The sequence below is a fragment of the Fundulus heteroclitus genome, chromosome 10 (genome assembly GCF_011125445.2).
Source record: "Fundulus heteroclitus isolate FHET01 chromosome 10, MU-UCD_Fhet_4.1, whole genome shotgun sequence".
Classification (NCBI taxonomy): domain Eukaryota; kingdom Metazoa; phylum Chordata; class Actinopteri; order Cyprinodontiformes; family Fundulidae; genus Fundulus; species Fundulus heteroclitus.
Genome location: NC_046370.1, coordinates 14,367,137 through 14,381,517, shown reverse-complemented (window position 1 = coordinate 14,381,517; position 14,381 = coordinate 14,367,137). Strand labels below are relative to the sequence as shown.

Genomic DNA, 14,381 nt, shown 5'->3' with positions numbered 1-14,381 from the left:
AACCATGCTTTTGTGTTAAATGTAGGTCATAAAATGTATCCAGTCATTGTGGTCCAAATAAGATTAAGAATGGTGATGAATTGTATCCAGCATTTAAACCATTGTATTCTTTCTATGTTTTATGTTATGTATGCAGTATAAATACTTCACCTTTAAAATTAATATTCCTTTAAAAAGCTGCATAGGTCTTCAAGTAAATATTATTACTAATTTAGAGCCTTAGTATTATGGTATTTAGAATTGTATACCAAGTAGTGCACATAAAAGTGCTGTGTGGTTAAGTTACTGCTGCTGCTGAAAACTGTCAGGTACAATTCCACAGAATGTTACTCTGCTGTTCTACCCTTAATAAACCAACGAGGATTGAGCTGGAAGTAGTTTTAGCATTTTGCTCCTAGGTGTAGGAGACGTTTTATTCGGTAAGTGCTGCTTTTTGATGTCTTGTGAAGCGCAGTAGTTTGAGCAGGCTGGCTGAGCAAAGCAACAGGTTATTGGAAAGGTTGCGTTCAGAGCAAGTTTCTCTTTGGCCCTTTTCTCTACAACCTTTCGGGACTCAGTTGCGGGTTTGATGTGATGGGAGTTTGTTTTTATCTTGGTATAAAATCTTGCAACATGAAGCGTTCGTACCTGCGTGCAGGAATAGCCGGGGTTTATATTAAAGTGGATGCTCGAGTGTTAATGTCTCAAGATTAATATTTTGGCCCAATTGTAGGTAGAATAGGCTTGCTTTGGTATAAAAATTCAAATTTTGTCCAGTTTTACTGAGGGACAAATTACAAATAACTCAGCGCTAGTTGATACTGTAAATATGTGTAGTCTGAGATAAATGTGAAGGGTAAACTCAAAAGATCTACAACATTAAAACTAATTTTAAGTTGATTTTTTTTTTTTATAACAGTTCTTGATGTGTAATTGTTTTGGGGTTTTATAAACTTGGATAGTTTTCCCTGTTTCAACATTAAGGGTTGGTTTGATATCTTGCGTAGTATTAATGCTTTAAATTGTATTTTGGCGTATTTGAGTAGAAGTAATGCCTTCATTGTGTAGTGTGATCAGTGGTGTCAGAGATTAGTATGCATAATATTCATGTGCATAATTCAAAATGAGAATGAGCTTCAGCTCACTTGGGGCAAAGTTATTCTGATAAAGTATTAATTAAAATGGCAATATGATGAAAAATTAGGTTAATTGGTCTCTAAACTGCCCCTAGTTGAGAGTCGTGGGAGGGTGTGCCCCGTCAGGTGTGTTGCCCTTGTCCTGGGTGGACCCCGCCACTCGCCAGATGACCACTGAGATACAATAGCGCCATAAAACAATTATATATTTTTTTATCTGTTTGGTTTTGGTGTACCACGACCCCAAAACTTCCACGACTCTCCATCTTGCCATCCTTTCCAAAACTTTATTTAGGCGCCAGTTGCTTGTAATTCATGTTAACCACCGCTAGATGACAGTGCAGATAATACATTCACACCATCTATCATAGCGTCCAAATTATGGCGCATAAAATTTAAACCATATAACAGTTAACCCGTAGGTTTTAGTTACAAAGTTATTTTAAAGGGTTCCATTAAAAAAAAAACTTATCTTGCAGGGACATAGGTGCGCGCGCTCCCGTATCTTCTCTTGTCCCTTAGTACCAGCGCGCGCTCCCGTTGCTGACAGTGCTGTTTGGAGCGGCTGTCGGTCGGATAGTGTGTGGAGGTCCACGGACACGGAGACATGAGCGCAGAGTGACTGGAATCTCTTCAAAGGGACAATAAAAAATCAAACCCTTGCCGGGTTTTCGTTTGCGTCACCCTGGGCGCTTAAACTGGATTTATTTTCAGCCTATGTTTTCTTTATTCCCCTCTGTGAGCTGGAGTTGCTGCTTAAACTGAGCATGCTTTTTTATCGTTGTCTTTGTTTCACGTGAGACTTGATTAAGATCTCGGGGCTGCGGACCAGGTCGCCCGCTTCAGGGATTGAGAGAGAGAGGCTAATCATTCAGGCAGCAGCCCAACTTTTTTTTTTTTTTTAAATCCCCAGTCCGGACAGGGATGTCTTTGACTCGCGTGGATTATATTGCGCCCTGGTGGACTTACTGGCTTCACAATTTCCCCCACATCAACCTTAGGTTTCAGCCTACTGACAAGAGCTTCCAGCCGGAAGATGAGAACTACCAGCAGGTCAGTAGAGCAAAGACGGGGAAAAAGGGGGGGAGTCACAATCTGAGTGGGTTACTCTTGAGTTTATAGAAGGGTGTCATTTGATACAGTATCTTAAAATATTGTTCTTACCTCTTGAGCTTTTCTTGTGTAACATCAAACAATGTGTTTTATTGGGATTTTATGTGACAGACTAATACAACGCAGTGCATGATTTGAAGATGAGACATGGTTTGCAACTTTGCCTTAAAAGACACCTGAAAGTCTATAAATGGCCAAACTGACAAACTTGCAAGTCTTGCCTCTGATTCCCATTTTGATTTAAGTCTGGACTAATTCTGGACCGTTCTAAGACCTGAACAGGCTTTGATCTAAAGCATTTAGTTTTAACCCTGCGCTGCATTCCTGTCCCTGCTGAAGAAAAGCGTCCCCATAGCATGATGCTACCATCACCATGTGTTACTGGGGGGAGTGGTGGGTCCAGCTGGTTGGCCTCATATCATCCCTCATGTTCACCTCTGACCAGAGCACTTTGTTCCACATGTTTGCTATGTCCCCCTAAATGACTAATGGCTACATGCAAACAAGACTTCTCGTCCTATTCAGTCTTTTGTGACGTGATCAGCAAACAGTCGTTGATCAGTTTCCCAACCTGATAATCGAAAAGGTCTTGTTGGACAGGTTGAGTCAGAATTGTCTTATACCCCCGTAGTTCTCGCAATGTCGGCCTTTCCTTCTTTTTTAGTATTCAGCTATTGATAAATCTTTAAAAGCATTACTAACCGTAAAAGTGTCTCACTAACTTCCTGAATTTCTTTATTTTTTTTACTTATGGGGGTAATTTCCAAGGAGAGTGAATCATTTATTTGGGGATTCAGACCTCAAATGTAGTCATAAATTATGAGCGGCAAGCTTAGTGATCTCTCTTAGAGAAGGTCCTGTGGCATTACACCACTAAAGGGCATAAAGCCATACTTGTGGGAAAATGTTGGCATGGGAGTTAAACTGATTCTCATCTCCACAGGCGGTCGCAGGAATATTTCACACGCCCGTTATGTGGCTACGATTGATTTCTGGATGACTAATGCTCAGCCCATGAACATTTTAAATCCTATGAATGTTTAAGTATATATTGCTCTTTAATTTTCTTAAGGCTACAGCTCAGATTCCCTTATTGAGAGTAGTTTCATCCCCCTGTGAATAAGTACCATTTAAGTTTGTTTCTGCAGCATATTGGCTCAGAGGTCTCTAGAACTGGGGCTTTGTAGCCATTCAGGTGTATTTCTTTTCACTTCCGCGTTTAAGTTTAAAGGCGCTGTTTTCATAACAATCAAAATAATCTGCAGCATCTTAATTATAGTTTGCACACAACAAAGCTACAGGAAATCACCTCTTTACTCTTCAGCTTCCTAAAGCAAAATGTTCTCACACCTGTCACGGCAGAACAGGCCCCTTCAATTCAGTAGTCTGGGATTTAAAGGTAGGTAGTTCTCTGCAGTGTATGAAGCAAGGATGTTCATTACATTTTGGAGAAGACAACCCGAGGTGGGTTCCAACACTCTGGCCAAGGGTTAAAGTCAAGCCTTTTCTGTATATTCCAGTTACTGAACTACAATTACACGTTGCAATGGGCTTCTAGGATCGGACATTACCCTAGAAATCTTCTTTAACTTTAAAACTCAAATGCTGCTAATGGATTTCAAGGAAAAGATGCGTATCGTCCTGGTACTTTTCTATTAAATAAAATATCAATTTAAACTTAATTTGCAGTTTCAGTTTTTTATAAGCTGTAAGCCATAATCATGAAAATAAATACCTAAAATATACCTGTGTGCAATAGTTCTGTATCATAAATCGGTTCCTCTCTCTGATTTAAATTGGTAGAAAAAATAAATTTTAGCACTGATTAGGGTTGTCATAAATATCGATACTCTGAAAAGTATCGATAGCCAAACACTGTATCCAGATACACTACTAATTTGGCATGGTATCGATACTAAATATTTTAGCAAACGAGGCAAAGGGAGAGAAGGGAAATTAATGTTGAGTGATTAGCTGTGGCTAGCATGCTAATAGGCATGTGTTATGTTTGGCTTATTTATTTAAAAATTATTTGCACACTATTTAACTAGCATCTGTGATTCTACCGAGAAAGCATGTTCCATGTTGAGATAGAAAAAGATCAGCTTTTAATGTTAATAAAATATCTTTAAGCCTTTAATTATTTGTCTTTTTTTTTATCCCCGCGTGCATTTTGTGTTCTGAGTGGCTTGGAAAAGACATTTTACACCTTTTCTCATTTGTGTTTAAGGTGCTACAAAGTTGTTTATAAAATAGTTCAAAAATATCTTTAATCATGCTTCCATATTCATCACTAAATTCATTATATTGTGTAGCTTATATCTGGCTGTAGTATAGTTTCAATTTGGAACAAAGGCTAAGTTATCCCAGTTATGTTATTTATATAATAATACTGATATAATAATCTTTGTCATTGCAAGATACATTCCAATGAAATTTGTCCTCTGCATTTAACCCAGGGAGCAGTGGGCTGCCACTGTGTGCTGCCCTGGGAGCAATCTGGGGCTAGGGGTCTTGCTCAGGGACCCAGACTGGCAGTCTTTTGGAGTCAAACCCAGAACTTCCTGGACGGACACAAGGCTCTAACCTCTAGGCCACCACTAAATGTTTACACATTGATTTTGAGTTTTCCCACAGACTCATTGCTCCCTCAACCTCCTCCACTCCTTGACTTGAGTGCAGCTCTTGATGCCAAATCACATTCCATCCTCCTCCACAAACTGACATCTATTGGGTTCTCAGATACTCTCCTAAGCTTGTTCTTTTAATAGCTCTCTGGCCACCATATTCAGTTCATCCATTTCAAACCATTTGCATCCAAACCATCTCATCTTTCTTTGGATGTCCCCTCGCAACAAACCAAGGATTTGTTTCTTTGATTTGTTGTTTCACTATTTATTAATGAACTGAGCCGTCAGCGGAGCGGAGTGTTGCGTGGCACAGAACTGTGCACCTTGTCGGGGGACCTCAGACCAACAGTACCTAGTCATTAGCCTGTCCATGTCTGTCAAACCAATAACAGCTAGGAGATCGTCCTGTAACCGGTGGGTTGCCGGTTCTAACCTCTGCAGCCATTGTGTCCTTTGGCAAGACACTTTACCTCCACTACCAAAGATTGGTCAGAGGGCCCAGTGGTGCCGATTGTATGGCAGCCCTGCTTCTTTCGGTCTGTGCCAGGGCTGCTGTGGCTAGTAATCAACACATCAATTAATCGTACGATAAATTTAAATCGCATTAATAATTAAAATAAGCACGATAATTTGTGTAAGCACGCTTGCTTATTTCCCCTTGAGTTTCCGTCTCCTCTCTCTGAGGCGGGATGGCAAAAGGTTTCAGTACAATGCTTCGGTGTCTGCTCACCCCTCCCTTCATGTTTCTTCAAGTGTAGGAGGAGCTAAATCTTGCCAGGTTTTCCCACTGAAAATGGGGGAATCCTGGCGGTGGTCTGGTGGCTTGTGGGAGGTGCAAAAATCTGGTCACCTTAAAATACAGGCAATTACCATATGTTGTCCGGGAGGTTTACTCCTCCACTGTTGCAGATACAGGAGCTGTACTGACCTTTTTATGTTGTTCTCAAACATTCGTGTTGTGCTGTTAGCTTAGCATGTAGCACCGTTCAGCATTTCATTTTTCCTGTCTGCCTGTCTGGGAAAGTTTCTCCAATTTTGTGTTTATCTTATCTATAAAGAGGGTCGCAGGTTTTCTTCTGGCTGTTCTCCATATGTTAGCATAATTTAAATCTTGCAACAGCAGCTCATTATTTTGTCAGGTTAGTGGCTGCAGGTAGGAGACGGGCTCAGTGTCTGCTGCTGGAAGAAGTGCAACAATTCAGTGGAATCTCAGATCCTGTTTGTTTCTCTAGCCTTCTCAAACTCAACAGTCATGAAACAGAAGTTTTCATCATCATCTCCAAATCTATCCTTACACAAGCCAACAGTTTCACCATTCCCATTGAGAACTCCTCTGTCTCCCCCTCCCTTTAAGTTAGGAGCCTGGGTGTAACCCTCGATGGCACCCTGTCATTCGAATCCCACATCAATAATGTCTCTGGCTCTGCCTACTTCCATCTCCACAACATCAACCAAATACGTCCCTCCCACTCTCCTGATCGCACCACCATCCTGGTTCACTCACTGGTCACTTCCCATCTGGATCACTCAAACTCCCTCCGGTGATGTCATGTCTTCCTCTCAAATCTATCCATAAACTCCAACGGGATTAGAAGGCTATCGCCCAGATCATCACCAGAACACCATCTTCCCGTCACACCGCTCCTGTTCTTCAGCAGTTCCACTGGCTCCCCTTGAAGTATTGCACTTTGAAGTATTAACTTTAAAACGCTGCTCTCCAAATTCAAGGCCATCCACTACCTCTCTCCCTCATATCACACTGACCTTCTTTAGGTTCACAGATCAAGTCAGACTCTCAGATCTGACATATGCAACGTTAACTCACTGGGCATTCTTACATCCTGCTTCAAGACCCATCATCTTAAACTGGCCTTTTTTAGGTTTTTCATTTTAATTTTTTTTATATAGCAACTGTTAGTTCCATGATTTATGTCTGCCTTTGTCGGGACACTCAATGAGTATAAAATGTATAATAATAAATACTGTAGTAGTAGTAGTAGTCATGTCTGTCATTCAGTACTTTGGACTTCAAGCACTAAAGTAATATTTTGGCATCATTCATGATCCTAACATTTATTTTGTCTTTTTCTGCTCAAGAATTGCTGAGATATATTTCCTGTCCTTCACATATCACTTTATATCTCATCCAAATTAGTTTTTTGTTTGGCTGTTTTGGTGCTTGGAGGGGGTGCAGAAGGGGAATTTGTTTTTCATTTTCTCATGCTGCTTGTTTCAATTCTCAGAATTGAGATGTACGCTCATGGCCATAGGGTGTGAGCAGGAATAACAGTGTGCCTCAGCAGGTGTAAATTACTTCCTCTTTGTGAGAAAAAAATAGCCAGCCAAGTGCAGTCAGCCAACTGGAGGTGGGCATCTCCCAACTACTGACCTCTCACAGTCTCTTTTACATCAAAACTGATTTTATGTATCCATTTACCCATTTACATTTTATACCCATAGTTTGACCCTGGTTACTGTAAAACTATACTTTGTAAGGCCCAGGTTCACTTACATCTAACAAAAGTGAAGAATGTTTTTTCACTAGAGTTTACAAACTGAAATTGTGATTAATTTCAGTTTGTCACATTATAGCCTCAAAAGTCAGAATATTTTATGTGACAGACTAACTCTAAGCGGTGCATAGTTGGAAAATGGTACCTGGATTTCCTACTATTTTTATAAATGTAAATGTCAAAAATACTGCTTACATTTATATCCCCCCCCCCCTTTCTTCTGGTGACTCCAAATAAAATTCAGTTTAACCAATTGCCTTAAAAAAGTCACCTATTAAATGTATTGGGCCCAGACTTGTGTAATTTTATATGGGGACAAACACAGTCGTCCTGTGATAAAATTCAGTTCAACTGAAGTGACAAGTTATTCAGAGGAGCCAAGATGCCCATGATAACTTTTGAGGAGCATAGACCCTGGGAAGTGGGTGTGACGGGTTACCACTTTTAGAAACCCAAATAGCACCACACCCTGAACACACCACCATAAAAATTAGTGGTGGCAGCATCATGCTGTGGGCACGCTTTTCTTTGGCAGAGCCTGGTCGAAATTGATTTGAAAATTAATGGAGTTAATATGCAGGCCAATCTATGGCAAGACAAAAAAGTTGCTTTTTACAGATGCTCTATTAACTGAGATGCTATCTAGCTTGAGCTATTCTGCAGAATTGTAGAAGAGTTGCAGCAACAAGTGCACCAGAAGGTGGTTCTAGAAGCTATTGACTCAGTGGGGGGCTGAATACAAAAGCTCGCTGTAGTATCCAGATTATTATTTCCAAAGAAATGTCAAAACCCATGTATGATGTACCTTGGGCCTCATTGTTAAGCCCTTCTTTGTGTTTGACCGCATGCAATCCATGTGCTAGACAGATTTGTTTCTATGACCTGACATCCCTTGAGTATTATATATATATATATATATATATATATATATATATATATATATATATATATATATATATATATATATATATATATATATGCTTTTCTCTGAATTGACCAGCTGTAGCCCAGATGAGTTTCTGCATTGTTTATTGGTAAAAATTCAGCGTAATGCACACACGTGAGCCTCAACTGACTCGTTTAATGTTGACTTCATGCCATTGTACAAATACTGCTGAGTTGTGGTCTGTTTGGCTGCCTCTGTGGATCGTATTGAGCAACTGAGCGATGGCTACAACCCAGGACACATGCTCTGTCAGAGCAATTGTAATTGGCCAATTGTAATGTTGGCAAAAAGTCCTGTCCTGGCTTCTATCCATGAAATTTGAAGGAATTCCAGAGGTTAAGGCCCTCCACTGTTCTTTGTCTGAATCTCTGTGTGTGTGTGTGTGTGTGTGTGGTGGCTGGTTTTTCCCTCTTTGAGTCGGGGATGTCAGTAATGAAACATCTGCCTTAATTCTTTCTCTAATTTCTGTCCTCTGACAACAATCAGGATATTCCCTTTTCATCATGCATTCACATATTTAGAGGAATGTCATCCTGATGACTGACCACTTTTGTAGAGAAAGCAGCTTTATCACCAAAGCTCTGATATACTATCCCACAGAAAAAAGTTGCATTGGGGATTATGTATTTTTCAACAAGTTGTTAGCTTGGTTACTTCAGGAAAACCTAAATCCTGTCCCCTGACCATAATTGCTTTGTACAAAGAGGATTTTTATTACCATCTCATGTTTGAATCCCTTATACCAGATCTGTCAGAGGTGGAAATATATTTTCCTGCTCCATCACTCCCGGTGCGGAAACCTGGAGAATAAAAAGAGGACAAAAACGGAAAAAGGCTTGTCTAAAAATAGAACAGAGGCCTAGCTTATTCCAGATTTTTTAGTGAGTGTGTTGAGACAGGCATCATGCAGGTCACCAGGTCAGTGCCCATCTGACTTCTCTGTTCTTTCTCCACTTCCTGCTTTGTGAATCAGACCAGCATGCCTGTTTTATAATGATACTCTTCACAGTTTTCAAGTAATATGTAAAAAAAAAAAAAACAACTATTTGGTGACTATGATTTTTATCATAGTTTACTATTTTTTATACAACAGTTAACTAAAATTGAAAGTTTAGAGAAACTTATGTGGATGCAAAAAGAAGTGGAAAAACTGCTATGGGGCAGTCAGGATCTTATATAAGATTAGTTTCCTGCATTTCTCTGTGAATAAACACAGAGCTGTGACAACAACTAACATTTTGACACTTTAGATGTTATATCCTTTGAATAAACAAGAGATTATTAGCTGAAAATGTCAACATCATCAATAAAACCACTAATCTCTAATGTGTTAGTAATTGATTCAACCTGAATTAATAGTTGATCTTCAGTATGAGTTTATTAGCTTATACTGCTATGTCATGATAACATTAACAAATGTAACACATTGGACTGAGTGGAAAAAAGAGCATAACTTCCTTATAATGTTGTAAAATTGGGCCTTTTCAGTTTCTGCATATTTTCTAAAGGTCTTTCAAACTTTTGCTCAACGTTTAGCATCTTGGTCTCTAAAGCCTCAGTCAGATTTGCGATGAAGTGCAGTTAGAGTCCATCCAACAGGCTAAATGTTATTGGCATGAAGAGCCTGAATGAACAACGGATTACACTGTCCCTGTTAAATATTGCAACCAAGAAGTCCTTTGTGATTGGAAAATTGTGCACACCGATATTGCGATGGCAATTACGATTTGATTGTGCAGCTCTAATCTTCACTAACACAGGTTCTATAGTATTATGTGTCCTGATTTAAATACATAAAAACTCAGCATGAAGCTTAGTGGATTTAAACCTTGTAATAATCAACTTAATTTTATGTAAACCATAGACATGTCATTATTTTTACTATGTGTTTGTTCAGAAAACAATAATTTCTAAACAAAACAGTAGATTTGTTGAGAAACGTCATGGACACACAAACTGGACAACCACTGTGGTAGTGTCTGTCACAAGGTCAAAGAATGCCTTTCTGCATAAATAACACAAATAATAAAGAGCAGTAAAACCATGCTACCTTTTTTACTCCAGTTTGTGACATATCTCTTCCCTCAGACCAGCTGAGAGCACAGTTAATATACCTTTACTTGAGCTCACGCCTTTTATACCCTGAACTGATGTATTTTTCTACAAAAGCCATCGACTGGCTCAAAGAATGCCCCACCGCTGTTCACAAGAAATGTCCACCTCTGACATGTCTACAGAAAATCTCTCTTGTTATCCATGCAGTTTACAAGGATGTGAGATAAATGGCCAACCCACAGACATAGTACCATTCAATTACAAGAACAAACACACTCTCTTAATACGCTTGATTGTTCTGCCTCAGAGATTTTTCCTATAATTATATTCTGAAGAAAGCTGCCCAGTCGAGTACGTCCAGACAGTCTGGGTTTCCAGACTTTTAGTTTTCTTCCTTTCACTTTTGTCTTGTTTTTCTTTTTGCCTGGATCCTGATTTTCTTTTTGTGTACTGATGTCAGATCTACCAGTTTAAATCAGATGAATTCATGTGTCTTTATTTCTCACCAAAGATAATTCACTAATGCTAGCATTTCTTCATCAACAAAATTGCTTCTCATTGTAGAAATATATATTTTTTTGATTTGCCAACTAATAGCTTATACCGTGTTTTAGTTTTGTTTAGGCTTTGCAGCAGCAGATGGAACATAATTTATGCCAACAGCTAAAAATCTATTATATGTTCAGCGATCACACCCTCCCTGATTGCATTTGAAATTTAACTACTTCTTTAGCCTCCTTCACAAGAAAATCAATACCTAAATCTGTCAGTTCTGATTTCTATGCTCCTCGTCCCACCTCAGCCCCCCTCTGTGTGCATTGGTGGCTGTGTAACTCATTGTTAAATCAGTGATTCACCTCATCTGAGCTTCTCTAGAACATTTTTTTCTTCTGGGCTTCCTGTTCGAGTCATACACGCATAGAGAATGCTTTCAAGGTTTCCCCTCTGGCTTTCCAGAAAGTCATTAACTCCAATCTGTCTCCGTGGTACTCGAAGCCAGTTAGCATCCGCTGATTGGCTAGATTGGAGAGGTCATTACTAATATCCTACAACCCTCATGCTGATCGGGCAACATCCAGTCAGTCACTGTTCACAATACTCCATTGTGTGGCTATCCATGATGACGGAGATTTTCATTGCATTTGCTTGGTGCTCTGTAATAGCTCAGGTCATTGAGGAATTAAAGCAGGTCATATCAACAGCATGTGCCCATTTTTCAAAGCTCCTCAAACTGGGACAAGTGGATTCATGCAGCCACATTCCCCTCCAGTTTAAACAACAATGAAAGCTGCTCTTCCCTGAAAACCGGGGGGTTGGGTTTCCTTTGTTGTGGGGGTGTAGCATCAGCATCAAGACCCCTTGACTTCCCCGAGGGAAGGGTCTCGGGCTTCGGCTTCAGAGAGGGTGTCAAGTAAAGAAATTAATGGGCTTCGTGGCACTCCTGAAATGCCAACGTAGGCATGGCTGTCAAGGAAAAGCTGAAAGAAGGCAAGTTTTGCCAAGGTTTTTGAGGATATATGTTTTTTTTTTTAATAAATTGCAAAGAAAATCTTCATAAGGTACAGTGGCTGAACAAAGATCTTGCTTGTTTTTGTTTATGTTTTATCATCCGACAGCACATTGTACTTTTACTTCCAACCTAAGCTGAGTGTTGTATGCTATCTGAATGACAGAACTCTTCAGCTATCTATGTTCTGGATCCAAATCAAATGCGCTTATTTTTGGCTAAATCCTATTAGCAAATAAGCCCACAACAAGCTCTTAACGATGTTTTTGTGTGATTTAAAAAAAAAAAAAACTGTAGCAAAATATTCACAGGGGCTGCTCAATTTATTGAAAACATGCAGGTGCAATAACATAGCTGTTTTTTTGTAATGACGCTATCGATTGTGGTTAACCCTAATTTTCTTTTCTTTTTTTGTGATCACCGCCCAGAGTTTAGCATCTTGGTCTCTAAAACTTCAGTCAGATTTGGGATCAAGTGCAGTCAGAGTCCATCCAACAATCGGCATGAAGAGACTGAATAGTTAAGATGTTCCTATCAAATATGGCAACCAATACGCCATTTGCGATTGGGAAACTGATATTGCGATGCCGATTACAATTTGAATGTGTAGCTCTAATCCTCAGTAATGCAGGTTCTGTGTTTGCCTGATTTAATGACATAAAAAAACTCAGAAGAGCCCATCTAAAAAGTAATTTCTGCATTTATCATTACATTTAACACAGTACATGCAGTTGCCCTATTAGACTGGATTTTTATTCCCAAGGCCCAACTTTAGCCGGTGCACCAATACATTGCTAAAGAGAACCAAATGCTAAAGAAACAAAAACTACAGCTAGCATGACGCTTAGTGATCTTGCCAACCTTGTGATAATCAGCTTACTTTTGCAAACTATAGCCAAGTCATTATTTTACTGTGCGTTTGTTCAGAAAACAATAATTTCTGATCTGGTGCTCCAGCAGATTTGAGAGACTCCGTGGACACACAAACTAGACATACACCGTTACAGTGTTTGTCACAAGGTTAAGAAAGGCCCTTTCTGCAGAAATAACACACATATTGTTGCCTTCCATTAATACTGCTGCAGATTGAGTGTTTGAATGACATTTACCAACATCAAATTACTGAACAATGTAATTGAGTACAAGTTTTATTTGCAGCGCACCAAGGTTTTACAGGTGTAACTCATATAACTACCAATAATCACGCTTTCACACTGCTGTTCTCATACCATGTCCATACTAAGGCTCTGAGAATGTGTCTGTTTTTAGCTGGCTCATGAGATGCTATTTCATATATTTTTTACTACACTTAAATCACTGTGTAGTTTTAATCTTAAATGTCACTGTATTTCTGTTCTGAATTTCTGTCCACAGCAAGTTTTGCTTACCTGCTGGCAAAGTGTTAGTGCTCCTCTGCACATAACCTTCCTAGCTGTGAGGTCTCCAAATTTCGAAATCTGGTTCTGGATCAAGCTCTGAAAATTAGAGGAAATGATATTCTAAAATACTCTGTTCCCTCCAATACGCGGAATGAGGTGATGACATCAAATATGACTTGTAATAGCTAACTTCTGAAGAAGAATTTACGATTGGTCTATCTGTGAGTTCATTCCTGATATACTTTGCTTCTTCATTGCTCTATTTGTTGTTGGTTTGTGGAAAGCACAAAAGGTAGTGAGCACTTAGGATCATAGTGAAACATATTGTATTAAGTGGACTGCCTTTACAAATGTATTCAAGCAAAAGGCTAACTGTGCATTGCAAGTGCAACATGCACTCACGGGTCACTTTATTAGGTACACCATGAAAGCCCCAGGCTAAACCCCCTATTGCCTTAAGAACAGCTCTGATACCCAATGGTACCAAAAGGTGTCAGAAACATTCCTTAAATATTTGGTCCGTATGAACTTAATAAGATCATGCAATTTGAACATTTTCTGGTGACACAAGTTCATCATGTCAGCAACAAGACTTAATTAGGATTTGGCGCTTAAATGATGCTCAGTTGGAACATGAGAGCACAAAGTGTGCCATGAACCATGAGAGTGGGTGAGTCACAGTTTATGTCAACAAGAAATTCAACAGGTGTGCCTAATTAAAAGTGTATTACAGACTGATGGATTTCAAGCTTTAGGACTCCATCAGGAGAAAGTCTACATTACTAAAGAATGTATAAACACTTTTCAAAACATAATAAGGAGGGATGCTGCATCAGTACATCAGAGAAGAAATGGCAGGTTCTATATATGGGTTAAAAATTTGCATCGATTTAAAAAAAAAAAAAAATTATCCAGACAAAACAGGGCCTGAAGCTCAAGCCGTTCCCATGTTTCAAATGTTTGGGCAGTTATCAAAAAATTTAACACTTTAAATCTCTAACAGAAGATTGAGGTCTCAACCAAAATATCCAAACAAACTGTCAAGTTTGTTACCATCTATATATCCCTGTTACAATTAGGCCATCCTTGAACTCTGTGTTAAGCTGGCCCTTTAAATGACCTG

General features: G+C 39.3%; 1 protein-coding gene across 4 annotated transcripts in view; it reads left to right on the top strand.

The window, feature by feature from the left end:
- Positions 1-1,654: 1,654 nt before the first annotated feature.
- Positions 1,655-14,381, top strand: part of ttyh2 (tweety family member 2) — an 87,844-nt gene continuing 75,117 nt past the window's right edge. For 3 of the 4 annotated variants that reach the window (XM_012862833.3, XM_012862832.3, XM_036142080.1), the window contains exon 1: positions 1,656-2,168. In XM_012862833.3, the coding sequence (XP_012718287.2) occupies positions 2,040-2,168 (129 nt within the window). In that variant the 5' untranslated portion in view covers positions 1,656-2,039. Of the gene's footprint in view, positions 2,169-14,381 lie in introns of all 4 variants that reach the window. The other variant, XM_036142079.1, reaches the window with a different exon arrangement.